At 43.9% G+C, this 24,302-nt stretch overlaps 1 protein-coding gene across 1 annotated transcript; it reads right to left on the bottom strand.

Moving 5' to 3' along the window:
• Positions 1-15,275: 15,275 nt before the first annotated feature.
• LOC117850139 (ABC transporter G family member 1) lies at positions 15,276-23,615 on the bottom strand. Its single transcript, XM_034731943.2, has 8 exons — positions 23,016-23,615; positions 18,425-18,504; positions 17,765-18,229; positions 17,000-17,086; positions 16,808-16,936; positions 16,499-16,690; positions 16,328-16,414; positions 15,276-16,038 (listed from the first exon to the last, which is right to left on the bottom strand). Exons 1-8 carry the CDS (start codon positions 23,497-23,499, stop codon positions 15,409-15,411), a joined length of 2,154 nt encoding a protein of 717 aa, XP_034587834.1. The 5' UTR covers positions 23,500-23,615; the 3' UTR covers positions 15,276-15,408.
• Positions 23,616-24,302: the final 687 nt, after the last annotated feature.

Genomic DNA, 24,302 nt, shown 5'->3' with positions numbered 1-24,302 from the left:
GACGGGAGGTGGAGTTGCATCGTCCCGACGGTCAACGCAGCAACTCTTGCATTATTTCCCACGCGGAAATCAACTTCTCCTCTTTCCACGCTTCTACTTCTTATCATTCCCTGCATCGAATTGCAAATATGAGCAACCGATCCGGTATCAAATACCCAAGAATTAATAATTGTATCAGCGAGAAATATGTTGTCTATAACATTAACAACAAGAGTATCTGAGGTAGAAGTACTCTTACTTCCGCCATTCTTCAACGAAGCTAGGTACTGCTTGCAGTTTCTCTTCCAGTGACCAAGTTCATGACAGTAAAAGCACTCTTTGTCTGGAGCAGGTCCAGGTCCAGCTTTAACCTTGGGCGGTGGGTTTGGCTTGGACGTTCCAGCCTTGCCCTTCTTCTTCCAAGAATTGCCCTTCTTCTTAAAGCTAGGCTTGTTCTGTATCGCCATCACATGGCTGGTACTAGCGCTTTTCTTGATGTCAGCCTCTGCTGTTTTAAGCATGCCACACAGCTCATTCAGACCCTTCTCCGTCCCATGCATATGGTAGTTCGAGATGAAGTTCCCATAGCTAGGCGGAAGAGACGAAAGAATGAAATCAGTGGCCAACTCTTGGCCTAGTGGGAAGCCTAGCTTCTCCAACCGTTGAGTGTAACCAACCATCTTAATTACGTGTGGTCCTACTGCTGCGCCTTCTGCTAGCTTGCTCTCAACAAAGGCCTTAGACACATTGAACCTTTCAGTCCTGGCCTGTGTTTGGAACATGTCTCTAAGCGCCACGATCATATCGTGCGCCTCATGGTTTGTTTCGAACTGCATCTGCAGCTCGGGTTCCATGCAAGCAAGCATAAGGCAGCTTACTTCGAGGTTAGCATCACATGCTTTTTTGTAAGCATTCTTAGCAGCAGGGGGTGCATCATCAGCAGGTTCTTCTGGTAGTGGGTTGTCTAGAACATCTTCCTTTTTCTCAGCCCTGAGAACAATTCTCAGGTTACGGATCCAATCTGAGTAGTTTGTTCCATTCAACTTGTCCTTCTCAAGGACCGAACGCAAAGCAAACGGTGTAGTGCTGCTAGGTGCCATTTAATCTACAACAAAGTAATGCAAAATACACTAAGACAAACGTATCCATGATAGAGTAAATCATATTAAACTATTTTAACAGAATCTACTCCCACTAAAATCAATATCCCTCTATTGAAACTTAGTGATTCAGGATCCACAACTAACAAGTCTACTAGTGAGCTTTAGCATCACCGCTAGCAAACGAGGTAGATCGGTAAGCAACTTTTGCTAATCATATCACATATGACTCCTGTTGTTGGGTGACATCTCTATGTCTCGGCGCCCAACCTTTATGCCCCAAGGTCCTTAACCGTTAAGATGACCTTGTTAAGCAAACCAACCCTTATGCGTGTAAGTGTCCGACACAAACCCGTCTAGTCCAGGAAAACTAGTGGTACCCTAATTTCATAGACCCACCACTAATTGTACAAGACATAGGATGGTGCAAGTTTTAGTTGGGAGGGCATACTAACTTAAACTTTGTGAGGGATCATTCTACTTCTAACATCACAGCATGCAGAAAGTAAAACATAAACAGAATAGCATTCACACAGTTGTGACATAGTATGGCCCGTTTTCATATGGTGATCTCCATCTCCATAGAACCTGTTCACCATGGTGATCTCCATCTCCATGTTCCATGTGCGCCATCCTCCTGGTGATGAGTCCTCCAAGAACTAGAACATGCTATTACGCCTAATAGCTAGTAAAGAAGCTAGTAATGAAGATTACATTGTTGCTTGGATCATCACAGATTGGTACGCAGACCATTAAAAACAATAAAGTGACAACACATATGGCTCCTGCCGTGCTGCCGTACGTGCGACACGCAGATCACGAATGAGTTACACACATGCATCACATACACAAGGGGGCCATACTGATCACAAGATACATACATCCTGCAAAACAGAGTTAGGCGTTCTAACGTTCCAAACTTCAGAGGCCCGAAACTTCATCTTAGAGGCCGAATTTGGGAAATCTAATTTCGCCGAAACCGACAGAGTCGGTCGTAATCATGTGAAACTTTTTCTGTAGATCAATTTTCATATACAATTCGCCTCGATCCGAGATCGTACCGAAAAGTCACGGCTGTTTTACCGAAGCATACGCATACGGCAAAAATCCCGACCCCGGCAGTAGATCTCATCTACTATTGCACATCTAATGCGTCTGGCGTATGACCCTAGATTTCGATTCGACCAATCATATTGATCTTCGCTCACTGCAACTGGATTTACGTGTATCACTTAACTCCGATGGCGGAAACCGACCGGTAGGAGTATGTCGTTACACTACCATTGCAGCAAGGGCACGAAACCAGGACATAGATCAAACGGAAAACTCGCATATCTCCATATGCACACATCCCGAATCCAAAACTAAGTAGCTACGGCTCTGATACCACTGTTGGGTTACGAGGTAGGCTACGCTAGCGCAAATCAAAATTTCTATCGCGTAAAACCAGGAATAACTGCCGTATAAGGATCACGGGATTACCACTCGACGCACTACTGGTGCGGAAGATGTAGATATGCGTCGATGCAGTGAAGACGATCACGTAGTCGATCAACGTAGTCGTACGTAGTCGATCACGTCAACGTCCAGCAGCTCCTCAGCAGCTCGTCCACGTGCAGCAAGATCGCCTCCGGTGCCGCGGCTCGTCGTTGGCTCGTCGGCGGCTCGTCCAAGTGCTGCAGGCGCAACACCTCCAAGGTATCCACACGTGCAGGGAAGAAGCGTCGCAAGCCCGACTGCTAGATCCGCGAGTTGCAACAGGCGAGGGCGTGGGAGGCGCGGCAGGTGTGTTTCGCCAAAAAGGTGTAAACCCTAGGGCGCCCCCACCCCTCTATTTATAGAGGTTCCTGACGGGCCTCTGGATCCGAGGCCCATTAGTACTTCTAAACCTAATCCAACTCGGATCTAATCCGAATTGGGCTTCCAGCCCCTTAAGTGTGTGACCCTATGGGTTCGGATACGTATAGACATGGCCCGAGTACTCCTACTCGGCCCAATAGTCGGTAGCGGCCTCTAGCAAGACGTGCCAACTCCTATACGCACACGAAGATCATATCAGACGAACCATCACAACATAATATACATGCTATTCCCTTTGCCTCACGATATTTGGTCTAGCTTCAAGCCGACCGCTCTTTCTCGATCCTGTGATTCGGAATCCCTTTGTAGGTTAACTCTTAACCGTACGTAGCATGGCCATGCATTTTCGGATCCAATCACTCGAGGGGCCCAGAGATATCACTCTCAATCAGAGAGGGGCAAATCCCATCTTGATTGACCATGTCTCATAGCATGCTTCTTGACAAACCCGAAAGCTACCTTTATAACTACCCTGTTACGGCGTAGCGTTTGATAGCCCCTAAGTATGTCGATCCACATCTAGAATACATGCGACAATCTCAGGTCTAAGGACAAAGCGTATATGTTGTTTAAAGAGAGAACTACTTCTCGTGTTGGGTCAGTCCTAGCACATGTCTCCACATGTGTCCACATTATTAGTTCAACATCTCCATGTCCATGACTTGTGAAACATAGTCATCAACTAATACATGTGCTAGTCTAATATTCATGTGTGTCCTCACATGAACTCCGACTAGGGACAAATTTAGAATAACCATACAAGTAAAGAGTTTCACATACAATTCACATAATTGCAAATCAATTCAAGTAGCCTTCAATGGATATTCAATGAACACAACATACAAATCATGGATACAAATGGAATATCATCATCTCTATGATTGCCTCTAGGGCATACCTCCAACACCATGGTGATGCCATTATAAATGTGCCGCTCGAGAAACTTTATTTCCTTTACAATCAAGACTCACTTGACAAATCACTCATCAGTTCCTAGGTTCTATAAGTGTTTAATTTGCTCTAACTTCAAAATTTTTGCTCTAGTCATTGTGTGATGTCTTATCTCTTATTCTATTTTGTATCATGGAGGATGGGGATTCAAGCTTGCCAGAGGATAGAATTGCATGATGTCAGCTTCATGGACCTGGGTGTTATAAATGAGGCAAATGTAAGAGATAAACAAAATAGGATCTTAAAGAATATATATAACTTCTTGGACAAACAACATTACAAGAAGTATATACTTCTGACGTACAACTTCAAGTGAGCGTGTTTCCCATCTCTTTTATTTTTCAAACTAGCAATTAAAATTAAGACTAAATAGCTTTTCACTATGCATATATGTATAGCTTCCACTGGTTACTCCTTGTTATCATGGTTGATCGAAGCATGGTCTATATCCTGGACTCTCTAAGGAGACCAAGAAATCAATACACCGACCACATAGACATGCTTAACAAAGCATGGGCTTGCTTCCGTCAACATCACTCAGGTGAATTCAAGGAGCAATTTCATATCCACTCTGAATTCCCGGTATGTATTGAATTTGCACATCTCGTGTCACTTCCTTGAACACAACAAATACTTCATAACTTCTTTTACCATATATGTAGTGTTTGAGATAGAATCCGGGGAATAATTTATGCGGATACTACGTATGTGAGTTCATCCATGGCTTTGTACGTCCCAAGCATATAGCTGACCACGAAATCAGAATACGTATACAAATTTCTTAACAATAAATTAGTTCTAATTGTGCAGATCCATTGATCTAATATAATAACCTTTGCTAATGACATAGATTATGCACATGAAGGAAGAACTCCTCGAGATGGAAAAATTCAGAGCAATTCAAGAACAACTCAATGGATTTCTTCTGAACAAGGTAGTAAATCCAGTGGGAGAGTTCCATAATGATGGATCAAATCTGCATCCCGTCCGGACTCAGGTTCAGAATAGTTGATCCAAAATGTTGAACTTGTTGATGCAATGTAATATTATTCATATATGTATATGCACAATATGTCTATGTATAATATTATCTCAAATGTAATATTATAAATCAAATACAACTTTATATATATTAGTGTATTAGAGCAGTATACATAAATGAAATTAATACAAAATACTAATATAAAATAAAGAAATAGAAAAGAAAATGAGAAAAGAAACAGAAAAGAAAAAAGAATTTAGTATCGATTAGTCTCCCCAACCGGTACTAAAGGACCCCTTTAGTACCAACTTAGCAATACCGGTTGCACAACCGGTACTAAAAGGGGGTTTGGACCCGGTACTGTAGGCGTTTTTCCCGTGTGATTGATCATGTCACACCTACTATTACGGGCTTACAGCTTGAGGAGACACTAGCCTAGCTTCGCCCATCGTTGCATGCAATTCTTCTTTTTTTTAAAAAAATAAAGGTTCTCCAACTTTATTTCAAGAAAACAAAGCAACACAGTTCACGTTACAAGCCTTGAAGCGTATTCGAGGCGCGCCCACCTATTTTAACATTGGGCTCACAGTCATCTAACACCATATTACACACACTCCTCATATGGTAGCTTGTAGGATCATCAGAACTTGACTTGAGTATGTTAGTGGTTGGCATCTCTGCACACTCTTGCTTCTCCCTAGGTGGTTGGCATCTCTGCAGCCCTCAGCCAACGCTCCCAAACCTAACGGCTCCAGCATTTGGGAGTGCGAGGTTTTTGAATGTCCATTGGTCAGGCGAATGGATTGACAAATCTTAATGCTCAATGCCTCCAGCACCAACTCCATTTCTCCCAATTGCCCATCCTTGCACACAACTAGTCAGCTTTTGCAACTAGCTAGCTTGATCGGCAGCTTCTTCTCATTCACCCATTGCCTCCCCTAAAAACATAGCTTCTATAAACAACACATCAATGCAGCGCAACAATCATTCAACACACAGTTCTTGTTGGATATATAAGCACTTTTAGTTTTAATTTAATCCAGAAATAAATCATGAATACGATGAACAGATAGCAGATTAAACTAGACATGTCTACGCAAGATCTAGACAAGTCTATCATTGCAAATAGAATCACACATTCTACCATACTATCCAGTGCTATCAGACTACAACAGATCATAATAGCTAGTATGGAAGACATAATTTGAGATAAGAGATCGTACGTTTCTTTCTTGATGAAGACCGGCTCCTGGACGACTACCGGGTACAGCAGGCAACGACGATCAGCAGCCTGACGTTGTTCGCGACGACGAGTGACGCCCGAGCGACGAAGAGGTAGACGAGCCATGGTGAAGGAGTCGACGAAGAACTTGACGAAGCGGAGGAAGCGATCGAGCAGTCACGCAGAGCGCTTCCCAAAAACCTTATTCGCCCTCTTCCGGTGCAGGATCGCTGACGACGACGGTTCCGGAGACCTGCTCTCCCAATCGCCGATGCACCCCGACAATCGGGATGGAGTAGACTACGGTGGTGGCGCAGCAGCGAGAGGAGGTAAAAACCTAACTAGTACAGACCACCTTAGGGATACCCTAACCTGGGGGCCTTCCCGTATAGTAGTCTATATTGCATCTTTTTCATGAGGGAGGTGGTCCATATATATAGGGAGGAAAAGCCCCAACACCCTCATCTATTAGCAATATGGGACTAATAGATGGTGTACCACCTCTTTACGCTGATGGGCCTTTGAGATTTATTCAGAATTATCATTTATATGGGCCAAGCCCATATATCTAACAATCCCCCACCAGATCTCAAATACCCATTTAGGTGTTTTGCACATTTTCTCACTACTGTTTGATATACCAGTATTTCAGCAAGGATTGTTAAGTTGAACTCTCGCCTAGAGCTTCAAGCTACATTCATCCACAACTTGAACAATGGACTAAGCCTTGAATTGCAAGTTTTGTGCGGACAAGTTTCACTCAAAGTCGGAACTAGTACCTAGCTGCCAGTAGCCTACCCCGCGGGTGGAGCATATACGTCATACTCCCTGATCTCTTCATGAGCTTACTAGAGATCACCCAAGTCTCACAGACTACGACCTTACAACAGTCGGGCTCATATAGGTATATTTTTCCAAGATGTTCTGCAAGGCAAAATCTTTGCTAATTAAATCCAACAAAATATATTAAGGCAGTAGCCACCCTGCCATGCAGTGGTTTGAGAGTGTTGCATCATTTCTCGAGTGGGTTAGTAGGATACTCTCATGCTATCCAATGGCTTGTTCTTCCCAGATCCTACTTCACGGGATCTCCGATCACATAGGTTGGGTTACCACCATGGTGTAGCTCATATGGGTCTCATACCCATCTCCTTTGATGCACTGTCTATCACATTACGTGACAGCCCCTTAGTGAACTGATCTGCCAAGTTCTTATCAGTTGAGATGTAATCCATTGATATTACTCCGGAGTTTCTCATTTTTCTGACGGATTTCAGACGTCTGTTAACGTGTCTTGATAACTTCATATTGTCCTTAGAATTGTTCACTTTGACTATCACCATTTGATATTCACAATTCATAAGTATTGTCGGCATAGGTTTCTCGACAATAGGCAAGTCCATCAAGAGTTCACGTAGCCAATCAGCCTCAACTGTGGCTGTATCTAATGCTGCAAGTTCTGCTTCCATGGTAGACCTCGTTAAGATAGTCTGTTTGGATGACCTCCATGAAACAGCACCACCACCAAGAGTGAAGACGTATCCACTTGTGGCATACAGTTCATCAGCATCAGATATCCAATTTGAATCACTATAGCCTTCCATCACCGCAGGATACCCGGAGTAGTGAATTCCGTAATCCATAGTACCAACTAAATAGCGCATGACTCGCTCAAGCGCACGCCAATGATCATCTCCCGTATTAGAGGTAAACCAGCTCAGTTTGCAAATAGCATATGAGATGTCAGGCCTAGTAGCACTGGCTAAATACATAAGTGATCCAATAATCTAAGAGTATCTTAATTGGTCTCTACCAATTCTCTTGTTTTTTCCGAAGTATCAAGCTCGGATCATAAGGTGTGGGAGAAGGCTTACTGTCCTTGAAGCCAAACCGGCTCAAGACCTTTTCCACATAATGAGATTGCATGAGAGTAATCCCATTCTCTCCTTTGATCAACTTGATATTCAGAATTACATCAGCCTCTCCCAGATCTTTCATGTCGAAATTTTGGCACAGAAATGACTTGACCTTTTTAATCACGTCAAGATTTGTACCAAAGATTAGTATGTCATCGACATACAAGCACAATATAACTCCCTCACCCCCACCATGGTGGTAGTACACACATCTATCACACCCATTGACAGAAAAGCCTGCTGATATGAGTGTAGTATCAAATTTCTCATGCCACTGCTTAGGTGCTTGTTTCAGGCCATACAAAGATTTCAGCAATTTACACACCTTGCTCTCTTGACCCTTTATTACAAACCCATCAGGCTGATTCATATAAATTTCCTCATCCAACTCTCCATTAAGGAAAGTTGTCTTAACATCCATCTGATGGACGAGAAGACCATGTGAGGCAGCAAGGGAAAGTAATACTCGAATACTGATCAATCTCGCAACAGGTGAGTAAGTGTCGAAGAAATCTTCGCCTTTTTTCTGGGTATAACCCTTAGCCACAAGTCGAGCCTTGTACTTATCAATAGTACCATCAGGCTTAAGCTTCTTTTTGAACACCCACTTGCAACCCACAGGTTTACAACCATACGGTCGATCAACAACCTCCCAAGTTCCATTAGAAAGAATAGAGTCCATCTCACTATGGATAGCTTCTTTCCAATCATCTGCATCTGGAGATGCAAATGCCTCTGAAATAGTCTTAGGAGTATCGTCTACGAGATAGACACTGAAATCATCACCAAAGGACTTTGCAGTTCTTTGTCTCTTGCTCCTCTTAGGAGCTTCACTGTTAACCTCCTCATGAACTGGCTCAAGTGTTTGTTCAGCATGATCAGGAAGCACAATAGGTTCAGGAGTTATCTCAGCAATCATATCAGAAGATAGTCTAGACATACTATGCAATTGTTTCATAGGAAATATATTCTCAAGAAAGTAACATCACGAGACTCCATCAAGGTATTAACATGAACATCAGGCACCTCTGATTTAACCACTAAAAATCTATAGGCTATGCTATGATGAGCATATCCCAAAAAGACACAATCCACAGTTTTAGGTCCCAACTTATGTTTCTTGTTGATTGGCACACTAACTTTGGCCAAGCAACCCCAAGTGCGTAAGTATGAAAGTCATGGTTTTCTTCCAATCCATTCTTCATAGGGAGTTTTCTCCTTATTCTTCATGGGTACTTTATTCAGGACATGACATGAAGTCAATATAGCCTCCCCCCACCATGCCTTAGATAATCCACTGGTGTCTAACATGGCGTTCACCAAGTCAGTCAAGGTGCGATTCTTTCTTTCGGCAACCCCATTTGATTGGGGCGAATAGGGAGGCGTCCTCTCATGTATAATACCATGTTCTTCACAGAACAAATCGAAATCATTAGAGAAATACTCAACCACGATCAGACCTAATTCTCTTGATCTTTTTCTCAAGTTGATTCTCAACTTCAGCCTTATAGATTTTAAAGTAGTTAAGAGCCTCATCTTTCGTTTTCAATAAATATACATAGCAATATCTAGACGCATCATCTATCAAAGTCATGAAATATCTTTTTCCACCTTTGGTCAACACACCATTCATCTCGCATATATCAGAATGAATTAGTTCAAGTGGTGCCAAGTGTCTCTCCTCGGCCACCTTGTGAGGTTTTCTAGGTTGCTTAGATTGCACACAAATATGGCACTTAGAACCTTTGACAATGGAAAAATTCGGAATTAAACATAGGCTGGAAAGTCGAGACATAGAACCAAAATTCAGATGACATAAACGTGAATGCCAAACACTAGCATCACTCTCATTAATACCATCACAAATATAGTTCACAGACTTATTGCAATAATCTGAAAGGGAAAAGCAGAACAAGCCTCCGCACTCATAGCCTTTACCAATAAATTGTCCATTCTTAGACACGACAATTTTATTAGACTCAAGCACTACCTTAAAACCATCCCTACACAAAAGGAAGCCACTAACTAGATTCTTCCTGATAGAAGGGACATGCTGCACGTTCTTCGTTCCACAATCTTTCCCGAAGTAAACTTCAGATCTACCGTACCAACACCATGAACAGAAGCATGTGACCCATTCCCCATTAGGACGGAAGAATCCCGAGCGACCTGGTAAGATGAAAACAAGGAGGCATCAGCACACACATGAACATTAGCACCAGTATCAAGCCACCAAGTATTAGTAGACTGAAACACTGAAAAAATAGAAGGTAAATTACCATACCCACTATTTCTGTCTCCAGCGTTGGTCACCATGCTCACAGACTTCTGCTGTGGAGGTTTTCTTCCTTTGCGGTTTGGGCACTTATTTGCCCAATGGTCAGTAGAACCGCACACGAAGCATCCCTCGTTCTCCTTGTTCTTCTTCTTCTTGAAGGTAGTGGACTGCTTAGGCTTATTGTTCTTGCCCTTGCCCTTGCCACCATTGCCATTGTGATGTGATTGGTGCACCATATTGGCACTGGTCTGACCCTCAACAGCTTTAGATCGTCCATCTTTAGCCCAAGCTTTTTCCTCAACATCAAGAGACGCAATCAAGTCTGAAATAGAAATTTATATCCTCTTGTGTTTGAGAGAAGTGGTGAAATCCCTCCAGGATGGAGGTAACTTGGCAATAATGCCCCCAGCCACAAACTTGTCGGACACGACAATCTTTAGCAGATCGAGTTCCTTCACCATGCACTGTAATTCATGAGCCTAAGCGACTACAGATTTTTCGTCAACCATCTTGTAGTCATGATACTGCTCAATGATGTACAGTTTAGTGCCAGTATCTGAGCCACCGTAGTTGGTAGTCAGATCGTCCCACAACTCCTTTGCGACCGTGTGATGAAGGTACACATCATGTAGATGTTCTGCAAGTGCACCAATCACAGCGCCCAAGAAGATTGTGTTGGCTTCCGAATATTCTTTCTCCTTTTCAGGAGAGAGAACCCCTTCCGGCTTGCCATTGGACACCCAGAACACCTTCATGGCAGTAAGCCACAGCGTGGCTTTCACCTGCCACCTCTTGAAGTGCATGCCAGCAAACGGTGCTGGCCTCAGTGCATCAAGAAATCCAGCTATAAAACTAAAGTGCCTACAATAAGGTTTTTGGATTGTTGGATATATAAGCACTTTTAGTTTTAATTTAATCTAGAAATAAATCATGAATACGATGAACAGATAGCAGATTAAACTAGACATGTCTACGCAAGATCTAGACAAGTCTATCATTGCAAATAGAATCACACATTCTACCATACTATCCAGTGCTATTAGACTGCAACAGATCATAATAGCTAGTATGGAAGACATAATTTGAGATAAGAGATCGTACGTTTCTTTCTTGATGAAGACCGGCTCCTGGACGACTACCGGGTACAGCAGGCGACGACGATCAGCAGCCTGACGTTGTTCGCGACGACGAGTGATGCCCGAGCGACGAAGAGGTAGACGAGCCGTGGTGAAGGAGTCGACGAAGAACTTGACGAAGTGGAGGAAGCGATCGAGTAGTCGCGCAGAGCGCTTCCCAAAAACCTTATTCGCCCTCTCCCGGTGCAGGATCGCTGAAGAGGATGGTTCCGGAGACCTACTCTCCCAATCGCCGGTGCACGGCGACAATCAGGATGGAGTAGACTACGGTGGCGGTGCAGCAGCGAGAGGAGGCAAAAACCTAACTAGTACAGACCACCTTAGGGATACCCTAACCTGGGGGCCTTCCCGTATAGTAGTCTATATTGCATCTTTTTCATGAGGGAGGTGGTCCATATATATAGGGAGGAAAAGCCCCAACACCCTCATCTATTAGCAATATGGGACTAATAGATGGTGTATCACCTCTTTACGCTAATGGACCTTTAAGATTTATTCAGAATTATCATTTATATGGACCAAGCCCATATATCTAACAGTTCTTTATATTACTCACCCACCATCTGGCTTCCCAGAGATCTATCAAAAATTTCAACCATATGACTCCATATAGTTTTAGCTACACAACGCTCAAAAATAGATTATGTACAGTTTCTAATTCATTGCAAAATAAGCAGCAATTTTCCTTCTTTTGGCCAGCTTAACCCTTACTAAGGTCTTGCTTTTAGAACATACAATTCTTCTTGATTCGTTTGTTAAACATTTCACCAGTTGCAAGCACCCATGATAATGTTGGAGAAGCAACCTCATGCCTGGATCCCCTACTTGACCTCATTGATGCATCTACTACAACTATGATCCACCCACAGGCTGCAACCGCTGACATGACATCACAAGCACATGTTGGTTTCACACACTGACGATCAAGTATCGGATGAGGTGCCACAATTGAATGCTTCCATTCCATGGATACCCATCTACCACTTATGGTTTCACACATACATCAATTTATTGTAATTTTTGTCAAGCCGCTAACTACTTTTGTTTCCGGGAGCGAGTGCAGTTGGAAGAAATTGACACATCACTGACGATACACCGGGCCCTGTTCTTTTCTGGTCTTGCACCCGAGACAAGTTGTTCCTCCAGAGTCCAGACATTTATCGTAGGCCACAACGGCTTACAAAACGCTCAGCCATGTATGTGTCTCCATTTAAAGGTGGTCCACCACAATGAGCAAAAGTTCCTGTTTCTAAAGTATAAGGTAAAAGTTCCACCTTGGCCGAAAGTGTTAAGGTAGTACCGTTTTATGACCTGCGCATGCACATCTGATTGAGAGAAACCACTCGCGAAGCTGATTCCGCCCGCGCGCGTTAGTTCGCTTCGCGACGCGCGAGGGAGCTGCGGGGGTCCAGGGTCCCACCGCCCACGCCAGCGCTGCCCCACGCTGTAGCACGGCGTTGCACGCACCCGATTGCTGCTTCTTTTTTTTTCTTTTTTCATTTTTTCATTTGATTATTTCTTTTTCATATTATTATTTGTCCTCAAATAAATATCGTTTTTTATAAGTTAGGTAGATAACATATTTAGCAACATTCTCATAAAAGTTGTGGCACATGTTATGCGTACAAATCGTTTACATCATAAAAATTATACTACAAAATTTATCACATAACTTGTTGTTAGGAAAAATTTATAGGTACAAGTCGTGTGTATAAGTTACAATTTTCTAAAAATAAATCCTTTAGAAAAATTGTAGGTAGAAGTTGTATGTAAAATTTTTGCATGCCATCAAAGTTGTGTTGAAAAATTATCTTATAAAAATTATTAGTACGAAGTTATACATCAAAGTTATATGTATAAGTTATGATATTCCAACTTTCTGAAAATAGAAAGTTCAGAAAACAGAGTAGTTTATCGGAAATCGATAGCTGGGACGCTTCCTGACGCGCGCGCCCATTAGCATTCCCCGAAACCACTAACGTTTTCATCCACATGCATATCTGATTGAGAGAATACAATGGACAAAATATATTAGATCCATTCGTTTATGACAATGTTTTCCACCAAATTCAGTCCTACTTGCTTGCATGATGAATCAGTTCGCATGGCTGATGATGGTGGGTTGTACAAGGTCTTCCTATCTCAAGAGGTTGGGACCAGATTTTCTTAAAAAAAAAGAGAGAGGTTGGGACGAGACCACATGATGACATGAATGACACCACAACTTAACCAAAAAAATATGTATGCTCTATATCTTTCAATTATCCATCGAGGAATATGTCAATATAAGATCTCACGACCACCTCTTGAAATGAGCTTATGTTTGCCCTCTAACATCTTTTTCTTTTTGTCATGCCAATTCCTTTTGTCAATTATGGAGGACTACCACTTCAGCTTATACCCGCATTAACTTTATACATGATCGAATGGATGTACTTATTTCTAGACCTGCAGACCACAGACTTTAACATAATGTTTTAGTTGTCCGAATTAGTCCAAGGCTGAATCGCTATTCCAGTTGGCCACAGATTGTAAGCTCCCTTATTCTAATCAAGGAAACTGCTAGAGTCTACAATCCTTGGCCAACTGGAATAGAAGATCCAATCTTGGAATAGTTTGGTCACCCAAAACATTATGGTAAAGTTTGTAGTATGTAGGAGTAGAATCGAGTACTTCTATTCAATCATGTATAAAGTTGTTGCAATATATAAAATGAAGTGGTATAGTCTTCCATAACCAGCAAATGGAGTTGACATGACACAAAAAAGATGCAAGTGGGTGGTCATGAGAAATTACTAGTTTCACTTTAGTTGGGTTGACGACATCAATATCATGATGTAAAATACCAGGGCAGATTAACACTATGAGTTGTCCTTTGGGTCCTCTACATTGTCATAATCCTAGATAGAAAATTGAACAATTTATAACATACAAAAAAAAATTCAATCAAGTTGTGGATTACCGGAGGCGTCATTCATGTGGATTCACCCAAGCTCTTGTTAGGAAGACCCTGTACTCACCCTCACCAGCCATATGGACTGATTCAACATGGTTCATGCAGGCAACAAAGTACGGCATCAATTTGGTGGAAAGAATTTTGTCGTCAAGGAACAGTCTAATATTTCTGTTTCAATGAATTCTGTCAATCGGTGTGGATATAAGAATTATCAGTACGTGAATCAAAAGAACCAAATAAAGCTACGCAACCTTTTCGTAAAATTCAAAATTATATGATGTGGATACAACTGCAACAAGCAATTCTTTGCGGGTACTTACTACTTAGACCAACAGAAAAGCACTTCAAAAAACTGGATGTACAGTGAAGGAATAAATCTAATCCATGGGGAATCTGCTGCTAATCCAATAGGAATCATATCGACATTGAATTATTAAGTAACGCGGATTTTTGCAGCTGCTCAGGGCTCAGAAACCTTGTCTCCGCTGAGCGTGGACGACGGGGAACAGGCGGACAGTTCAGAAAAATGGCGGCCGCGACGCCGATTAACACCGGAGGATGGATGGCAATGGCCGACCCCTGATGGACGGAACCAGGATGTCGCCGGTGGAGGGTTTGGGCGTCTCCGTCGGCGAAGAAGTGAGCGTTCTGCTGGGAGTCCGAGGGCAGGAGGGGTTTTGTACTGTGTTTTCTGCCGATGGAAAAGGAAACAACGAAATTAAAGGGATGGGGTTTGACTCAATTAAAGGGAGGAGTTTTTGACCAAACAGAGTATTTAGCCAAACACAACAACAAAGCATATTGTTATTTGCCAACTACTAGTATGCAATGCCATATTTTTAATCGTATACACATTTCTTTTTGCTGTGGTTTAATTTACTGATTATCCCCAAAATAAAGATATACCATGCACGGTTTCATCTTAAGATGGCATGGTGGTATAACCAAATTACTGTTTGCAGTTAATACAATTTGACCAGAAAACTGACTGGACCATGGAAAAAAAAAGAAACATACACAGACGGCAACTATCTAACAGATCCTCGTTTGCCTCCCAATTTTGGTCTGATTTCCTCGGCAATCTTGACGATAACGAAGAAGATAAGCCTGTATAGCACCATCATTCCACATAGGATGGCAAGGTTTACCCATTTCGAGTACCCCATCTCCACCTGCAACTTGCTCTTCAGGACCTGAATACCACTGATGGTGACATTAGACTCAACCAGCTGATCACTTGGGAATGACAGTCCCATGAACTCGTTCTTGTAGAATCCTTGCACCGCGTACTTGTGGAAGGAGATGTAGTAGCAGGGGTACTTCCATACTGGCTTCGGGAGCTCACTGGGAAGGCGGAAGAAGCCGCCATTGAGCATCATCACCCCCTGCACCCCAGCTCCAATGATGATTCCCATCAGGAAGTCCGGAACAATCGCGGCGATAATCATCATCATGCTCTCAACCAGCAGGCAACATATGCAAAGGACGATGACGAAATAGGTGAAGTGATCCACGCCTTTTGTTAGTCCAGTGAGGTAGTATAGCATTGCGCCGGGTAATACAGCAATGACAGACAGGTATGGAGTGGCTGAAAGGGTGTTTGAGATCACAAATTCTGACACGCCGTAGTGCCCACTCAGCCTCTCCTTTCTGAATATCTGAAACAAGCGTGTCAATTGTGGTAAGAGTGAGCTCAGAATTAAGGTGATAAGAGTAACACCTATGTGCTTATAACACGGGAGAATGTAGCATTTCGTATTGGAAAATAGGACTACTAGTTTATACACGGTTCCTGAACTTGCTAGAATTTCTTCTAATCCTGAGTAAAGATAACTTTCAACTAATTCTGTGTTGGTTATATTCTGAATGTCATAAAGTTATTTCACGGTAATTTTGAATAAAACTATCTCCAGCGTGGAAACCACTCTGAATTGGTGAAGAATCAACCTTTACATCCTCTACAAAAGAAGGGAATCCTCCAATGGCCATGAAAGTTAAAAGTGCAGTGGTATACATTATTACTTCACATCGACTCTGCAAAATCGGAGACATTATGAGTGTTACACATATAAGATATTTGTTCTATCTGCCCCTACATTAATCATATAGTCACTTTACCTGGATAGAACTGTAACTATAGCCGACTTGGTAGAAGATAGTGCCAAGACATACGCCAATGCCCATATAGACGGCCAAACGCATCCAGTAGTAACCTATGTCCCTATGCATATTCAAGAATGATCTCCTTGTGAGCACAAGGAGCTTTGTACAGAAGCCTGCTTGTTCTCTTCTCTTAAATGAAGCTCCATCCTATAGTGTGGCACATATATTACAAAAATAAGCAAGGTCGGTAAATTACATTTCTTGTTGCTCTTCATATTTTTTTATTGATACAGGATTAAATGACCTTACAGGAATTCAGCTTACCATGTTTTTCATCTCAACTATTTGGTACGTTGTTTTTTCTGCATAACTGGAGGATTTGTATGCAGTCGTCAGAATGTCTATTGCTTCAGCTGCTGTTTTCCTGTTTGCTTTAGAACTCTCCACATTTTCCTATATATGAGATGATATTAGATGAATGACACTGAATATGTTCGAATTTATTGGAATGTATACCTCATCAAAGTCTTTATTGATTGTTCTCAGAAAATGGTCGGATGGGCTCCTCAGATGTGGACATGGAAAGCCGCTCAGAGTAAAGAACTGCAAGGAATAAATACAAGTCAGTTGCTTACTATTTGCAAGTCAATTCTTAAGCTTCCAGAGCAACCAGCCAACCACCCATCAAGCAACTCACCGTGGCCGGGTGGTGTAACATGTATTGATGGTGAAAATATTATGTATAATTTACATATATGAGATATTTTGTCGCAGCTATATTCTTAAAAGCATACAAACTTTGAAGTCCTACGGTTATTCTCAATAAAAATTAAATATTAGGTGAAGAAATTAAATAATGCAGGAGTTGCAGTTATACTTGATATATGAGAACATACATTCCTATTAAACTTTTGGAGTATGCTTCATCAGGATCCCGAAAATCACTTTCCTCATAAATAGCAAATTTGAAAATCACTGTTGTGCTGGTTTAACACATATGTGTACCTTTTATCTAGTCATATAAATTTATTATGAGTAAAGAGCAATTTAAAATCATCTAGCATGGCTAAAGTGAGATACTGTGGTATGTGTCTATTGGCCGCTAGCGTGGAATATGCTGCTCTGTTCTAACAAAAGTTTTTGGCCATTATTTTGGAAAAAGGAACTCGGTTGTGTTGCATATCTGCAACACTAATAAGCCATAAATCAATTCAGGAAAAAAAAACATGTTAGATCATCAAAGGAGGCAAGAAATTGCCTGAAGAGAAGATGAAGGATCACCTCGGTGGCATCGGAGGTTGTCCCAAAGAACACCGTCTTCCCGGCGGCGAGCAAGCAGAGCCCATGGAAGAGCTCGAAGACGTCGCCGCTGGGCTGGTGCACGGCGGAGACGACCGTCATCCCCTCTCGGACGGCGATCCGGGCGATGTGGCTCATGACGTGGTAGGAGGCGGCGCTGTCGAGCCCGCTGGTGGGCTCGTCGAGGAAGAGCAGCCGCGGCCGCGTGAGCATCTCGATGCAGATGCTCACCCGCTTCCGCTGCCCGCCGCTGATGCCCTTGGTGATCCGGCCGCCGATGCGCGTGTCCATGGCGTCGCCGAGGCCCATCTCCCGGATCACCCGGTCCGCGTGCGCCCGCTTCTCCGGCGGCGGCATCGTGTCCGGCAGCTGCAGCTGCGCCGAGTAGTACACGGCCTCACGCACCGACAGCGTCGACATGAGCACGTTGTCTTGGGTCACGTATGCCTTCAGACCAGGGAGTTGCATTGCATTAGCACTCAAAGGTAAACTTGCGTTTAGAATCACTGTAGTTTGCAAAAAAGAAGTCTAGAATGCTGTTTAATTCATACATGTTTACTATTTCTCTTAGACCATAAAAAGTGGCCAATTTATGATAAAAAATGTAGCAAGTGTTTCGAAATAGATGATTGTTTGTCTTACTGAGGTTCCATAGGCAAGCTTCTCCTGCCGACCATTGATTAAAATCAGCCCTGTTTTGTTCATGCCTGGTCCTAATCTTCCTGCAGGGAAATGGTAATGTCAGTGTTTACATACAGTAGAAGGGGGAAAATCATGTTTTGTGCTGAAGAGCTAGCCAATGATGAAAAAGAAGATATAGTAATTCAAATTTATAAAACTGTATTAAAATTTTATTCTGACAGTGTCCCTAATTTGTTCCACTCCCTCTTGACATTCCATTTTAAACTGCATCTGTCCCAACCACCCCAACAAAGAAACATGCCAAATTATCCACGCCTTTTCAGCGGTGTATACTGTACTTCATGTGTTTCTTATGTCCAATATAAATACAATCTTTTCGAGTAGTTTTGGAATGAATCTTAGAGCTCATCAGGTTAACATTGCTTTGATTACAAAATTTATAATTAGGTGTGGGATGCTAAATATGAACCTATGACAGAGAAAAGGCTTGAGAAAAGAACTTCCAAAAAGAACATCTCCAAGGCCCATTGCTATGGTATGGAAAAAAAAATGTGGGCTTCAACTCTCAGATCCAACCAGTGTTGAAAGGATTTAATTTTTCAAAATCAAAACTTCTATTAGGTAGTGTGCATATGAAGACTGAAGAGTGATTTAATTTGCAGCTTGAAATAGAGACTTCCATGTGTTGTGATAATGCATAAGTTACGCTCTCAAAATGTTTTTTTTCATTTCCCTCTTCAAAGATACACCAATATACAAGATAAAAATGTTGAGCTATCTCTATGTTCTACAAAAACTTTACTAATTTGGCATCCATGGAGAAGGACCATTAGCCAACAAGGCTGGCCGAAGCTACACTGCCACAGCCATGGAAGAAGTTAATGCAGCAAAGTGTCCTCTGTTTTCACACCTGGTCTTGGCATACATGACAGCTAGAGCCTGTAGACAGGATCAACATGGCAGTATATTTGTTTTCCATTTAGCCATTTTTTGAACAGTTGAGCTTGCCATTCATGAGGAACATGACGCAAATCTCAGTTTCTGCTAAGTGTTAATCGAAATATACAAAGTTTGACTTCCTCAAAGTAAAACACTACCCTTTGTACATTTTGAATGAAGAGAGAGTATGATTTTTACCCCAGGCGCATGAGTGACGGTCTAGTTTACAGATTAATTGTTGTTAGTATTTGGGATATGTTTTTCTTTTTTCTAGGCTTTGTGCATCCCGCTATGTGGATGTCTTGAATTGTATTTCAAGACTTTGTATCAACTTGATGTAATGCCATTGAAATTTAATAAAACTTCCATATAAAAAAACTGATGTTCGCATCTGTTGTGTACACCATATAATAAATTACATGGTGCAATCTTGTTTTCTTTTAAACCAGTCTCAATATACAGTTTCATTGTATTGTTGCGAAGACTGCAAACTTGGTAACTATGCTCGTAGAGTCTCATTGGGATGAAACTCCTCACTCATTTTATAAAACTACATCCTCTCACTCCTCATATAGATCTTGCTAAGTTAGCAAAATTGTTGATGTGATATAGAATTAACTCCCATCGAGACAACCAGCATTTCATGTGTTGGGCCCGTGCTCCGATCCCTATTTAATTTCATGTTGAAACTAGTGTGATATTTTGGTATCCAAGGTAAAAAGAGATGGCAATACGAAAATATTGAAACTGTTGCATCTGTCGAGCATAATATAATACTATTATTCTATTACAACTGCATTGTGATAACAACTTTGCACTACAAGGATATTTTAGCAACCGCAAACACGTACACGCGCAGGCTTTCATCACGTCACACATCTCGCTGATTGACACGCACAACCGCTACCAACACGGCATTGTCATTCTCATGTGCTGATGTACGCGTGCCACCGCAAAGCGGAGCGCGACGTGTATCTTCCTCGGTGGTGCAACGCCAACTCTCGCACAGTACCATGGCATGGCACAACGGCGCGCCCACGGTTTTTAATGCAAGGGAGCCAAATGGCATCTCTCGACTCCAGCAACGTGACGGGACGGGGACCTGGCTGCTACCGGAAAACTAACTGAGCATGGTTCCTGATGTGAGCGTTAGTACCGGATCTGATGGCTAGTTGATGGCCCCCATGACCCCTTTAATACTGTTGGGAGCTCTACCTGATACTAAAGGTCACACATTAGTACCGGGTGGAGGCTCCCAACCGGTACTAATGGGTAACCTTTAGTATCGGCTGGAGCTCCCAACCGGTACTAAAGGAGCTCCAACTTTATCCTCTATCCGCCCCCCCTCTTCCTCTCTCTCCCCCGCCTCCTTATCTCCTCCGCGCCCCGCTCCCAACCTTATCCGCCTCTGTCCGCCACCTCCCTCTCTCGTACCTCTCTCTCTCCCCTGTCCTCCTGCCGTCACCCCCTCCACCTCCCACTCCCTCTCCCGCAGCTGCCGCTGCCCCCTCCCCCTCCCTCTCCCGCCCCCCCCCTCTCCCGCTGCCGCTACCCCTCCCATTTCCCCTTTGCTCGCCTCTCACTGGCAGTGAGGAGCGGCAGCGGGCGAGGTGCAAGGCAGTACTTGGGTGGCAGGGTGAGGTGCGGGGCGTGGGGAGGTGCTCGACGACGCGTGGGGGTGCAACAACGTGCTGGAGGTGGTGAGGCGCAGGGGTGCGACGGCGGGACATAGGTATTTTCTTTTTTTTTGCACAGGTGGTGGCGGCGGTGGGGCCGGGCGGCCGGCGGGATGCGGCGGTGGGAGGCCGTGGCGGATGGTGGCGGAAGGGCTCAGGCTCGGGCCGGTGGGGCTCGAGCTTGGGTGGGGTGATTTTTTTTAATTTTTTAATATCCTTTTAGTGCCGGTTATTTGATCTGATACTAAAGGGATCCCTTTAGTACCGAAGTAATAATATCGGTTGGACAATCGGTATCAAAAGGAGGTTAGGAGAAGGGACTTTCCCCAGCGGCGGGTTGCAGTAGCACGAAGGAAAATGAAATCCGAATGATGGATGGGCGCAGAAGATTCCTGCTGCGCGCGCTCATCACGTGGTCTCTGATTGGCGTGGTGGAGATCGACCGGTGTTAATGGTGTCAATGCGGGGGGTTGGTGTCGAACCATTTATTTGGGCGGCAGGGAGTCATGGAAGCACATCCCCCAATGATTTGAAGAGCTTAATTTTGATGCAATTTCTGAAATTTAATTAGCAACCTGTAAAACATTATCTTGTTGTTTTTTGGGTATTCTATTTCTGGCGGTGTATTTAGATCCATTGGCATGGAGTGGTATTCTAGCCACCAGATCTCTGCCAGCGTTTTGTGGCAAAAACAATTTTAGAATCTATGCATCATGCATGTGTACTTTGCCATGAATTAATGGGAATATTAAGCATGATATATGTCCAAATAAGAACCTAAGTAAATTATTGGATGAATTTTTAGTTCGTTCCATAAGTCTATCAGATGCATGGGAGGAAAGAAAACAACTAGATTTAATTACCTCATGTCGTCGAACATGTGGCTTGGTTAGTGATCATCTCCAAATTTTTGCTCAAAACAAATAACCTTTTTTTGTATGAACGAGATAGTATGCTATATCGTACTCCTACGTAATAATGTTCCCAGGATCCAACATCTAAGCCTTCTGAAATCATATGAGGCTAGACGCAAAACACGGACAAAATGACTGTAGTGATGTCAAGTATACAGAATTTACACGCGTAGCACATGGCCATATGGGTATCCTAAAATGAGGATTGGATTGGTGAAGACTCTCCAAGGCCAACGGATCGGAATGGAGGCACAGTGGCACACGCGCTGTCATCACAAAGTACAAGGCTCGTGAGATGCTTGTTGGATTGATGGCAACTCCGGTTCGTACGCACAGTTATTGGCCGGCCCCTACAGCCCCACAGAGAACTGTACCGAGTTTTTCCCCTTTCTTTTGGCGTGGATATACATAACTATAATATCTTTTATTAATGTCGGAGCATGCATTTTGTTTTCTAATAAACATGCCTCAGCATGTGTTTCGTTGACATATACTCCCTCCGTTCTTTCTTGAGTCAAATTTGACCAAAATTATAGAAAGAATGATAGAGATTTATGGTACCGAATAGATATACTATGAAAATATATTTAATAAAGAAACTAAAGATAATTATTTAGAATCATGAATATTAGTATTTTTTATATAAATTTTATTATATAAATTTGATCAAACTTGAGATACTTTGACTCTCAACAAAAGTTGGAGTGACTGTAATTTTAGATGAAGTTCCAATGACTTTGTAATTTTGGAACGGAGGCAGTAGTACACTGGAATTGTGCGTCGCAACAGTTTCATATGCTGGGGGTTGGCCCCTCTCGATGGATCTACAGAGTACAGACCACTCCAGCTGATGGACCTCATCATGCAACTATTCGTCCTGAGAACAGTCGTCAGCGTTAATTCGCTCTCATCGTAGTTGACTACTAGTAATAGTTGCTTGTATTTTTTGTACCAGCACGATTATTAACGCATGGGCTAATTGCATGGACGACGAGAGGACGTCGAGATCGAGCTCGAGCGGCACAGATGAGCTAGGCAGAGAGACGAAGAGAATTAACAGACCTGCGAGGGTGTCGAGGAGCGTGGTCTTGCCGCACCCAGACGGGCCCATGATGGCCAGCACCTCCCCGGGCCGCGCATGGCCGCTCACCCCGTCCAGGATGTCCACCGCCGGCGCACCGCGGGCGCCGCCCGCCACCGTCACGCGCACCTCCTCCCACGTCAGGAACACCGCCGCGTCCGCTGCCACGGTCGTCGGCGACGCCGGCGGCGGCACGAGCTCGCACCCCGTTCCGGGAACGCAGACGCCGCCGTCGCCGCCGGGTGGCGCTCGGGCTGCTGCTCCGTTCGACACCGTGCCGCCACCACGGTGCCGCCGGGCGCCACCCGTGGCCCACGCGAAGACGCTCCCGAGCGACCACCCGCCGGCGCCTACTTCGCCGCCTCCGTGGCCGGCAGCGTCGGGCGTGCCGCCGCCCCAGCGCCAGAGCGGCCGCGACGGGCTCGGCGTCGGCGCCCACCGCGGGAGCGGTGACGTGGCCGCCATGGCTAGGCTAGTTAGCTCTAGCTTTCGGCGAGCGGAGCTGTCAGTGCCTGCCGAAGATAGGGTCGGGGCTAGCTGTTCCACTCCCCACCGCCCAAATGGACTCTACCACCGACCTTTGGCCAGGCGCGGTTTAATAGGCGGGCGCCGAACAGGCGGCACGTCGGAGACGACGTCGCTGTTTCGTGCTCACGGAAAATAAAATGAAGAGAAAAAAGAACGTACGCTATATACAAACGAGTGACTATTCGGGAGTGCCTTTACACGGGTCCTCGAGTGACAGTGGGGTGGTCAAGCAAAGTTGTTGGCAGATGGGGGTCGCACAGCCGCAGCGTGCGTGCGTTAAAGCGGTCAGCATCCGGATGGGGTCACCAGTGGAATTTTTTATTTTAATTTTTTTTAATCTAAAATTTTAAAAACAGCCTAGACTAAACTAAAATTCCAACAAGTAACCATTTTCTTCGCGTGACAATACCTAACACGACTAATAATTAAGTCGCGTCAAAGCATGTGGCGCGATCGGCCGTCCACATTGGCATGGCGCGTGGGGTGGCTGTGCTACTAGCTGAGCTGTCATGGCTGAGTCGCGCCACATGCTCTGGCGCGACTTCGCTAAGCGACATGGCGCGACTTAGCACATAACGGCTAGGCCCGCTGGCCCTTTTCTTTCTCCCTCCCCACTTCTTCCCTTCACCTCCGCCAGACCCGAGCTCCCTCTCTCCCTCCCATGGCGCCGCCCCTCCCACTCCCCCTCTAGATCCTCCCCATCCCCCACCGGATTCGAGGGGAAACCGGGGGGAAATTGC

The sequence above is a fragment of the Setaria viridis genome, chromosome 3 (genome assembly GCF_005286985.2).
Source record: "Setaria viridis chromosome 3, Setaria_viridis_v4.0, whole genome shotgun sequence".
Classification (NCBI taxonomy): Eukaryota; Viridiplantae; Streptophyta; class Magnoliopsida; order Poales; family Poaceae; genus Setaria; species Setaria viridis.
This window is presented reverse-complemented; position numbering and strand designations above follow the sequence as displayed.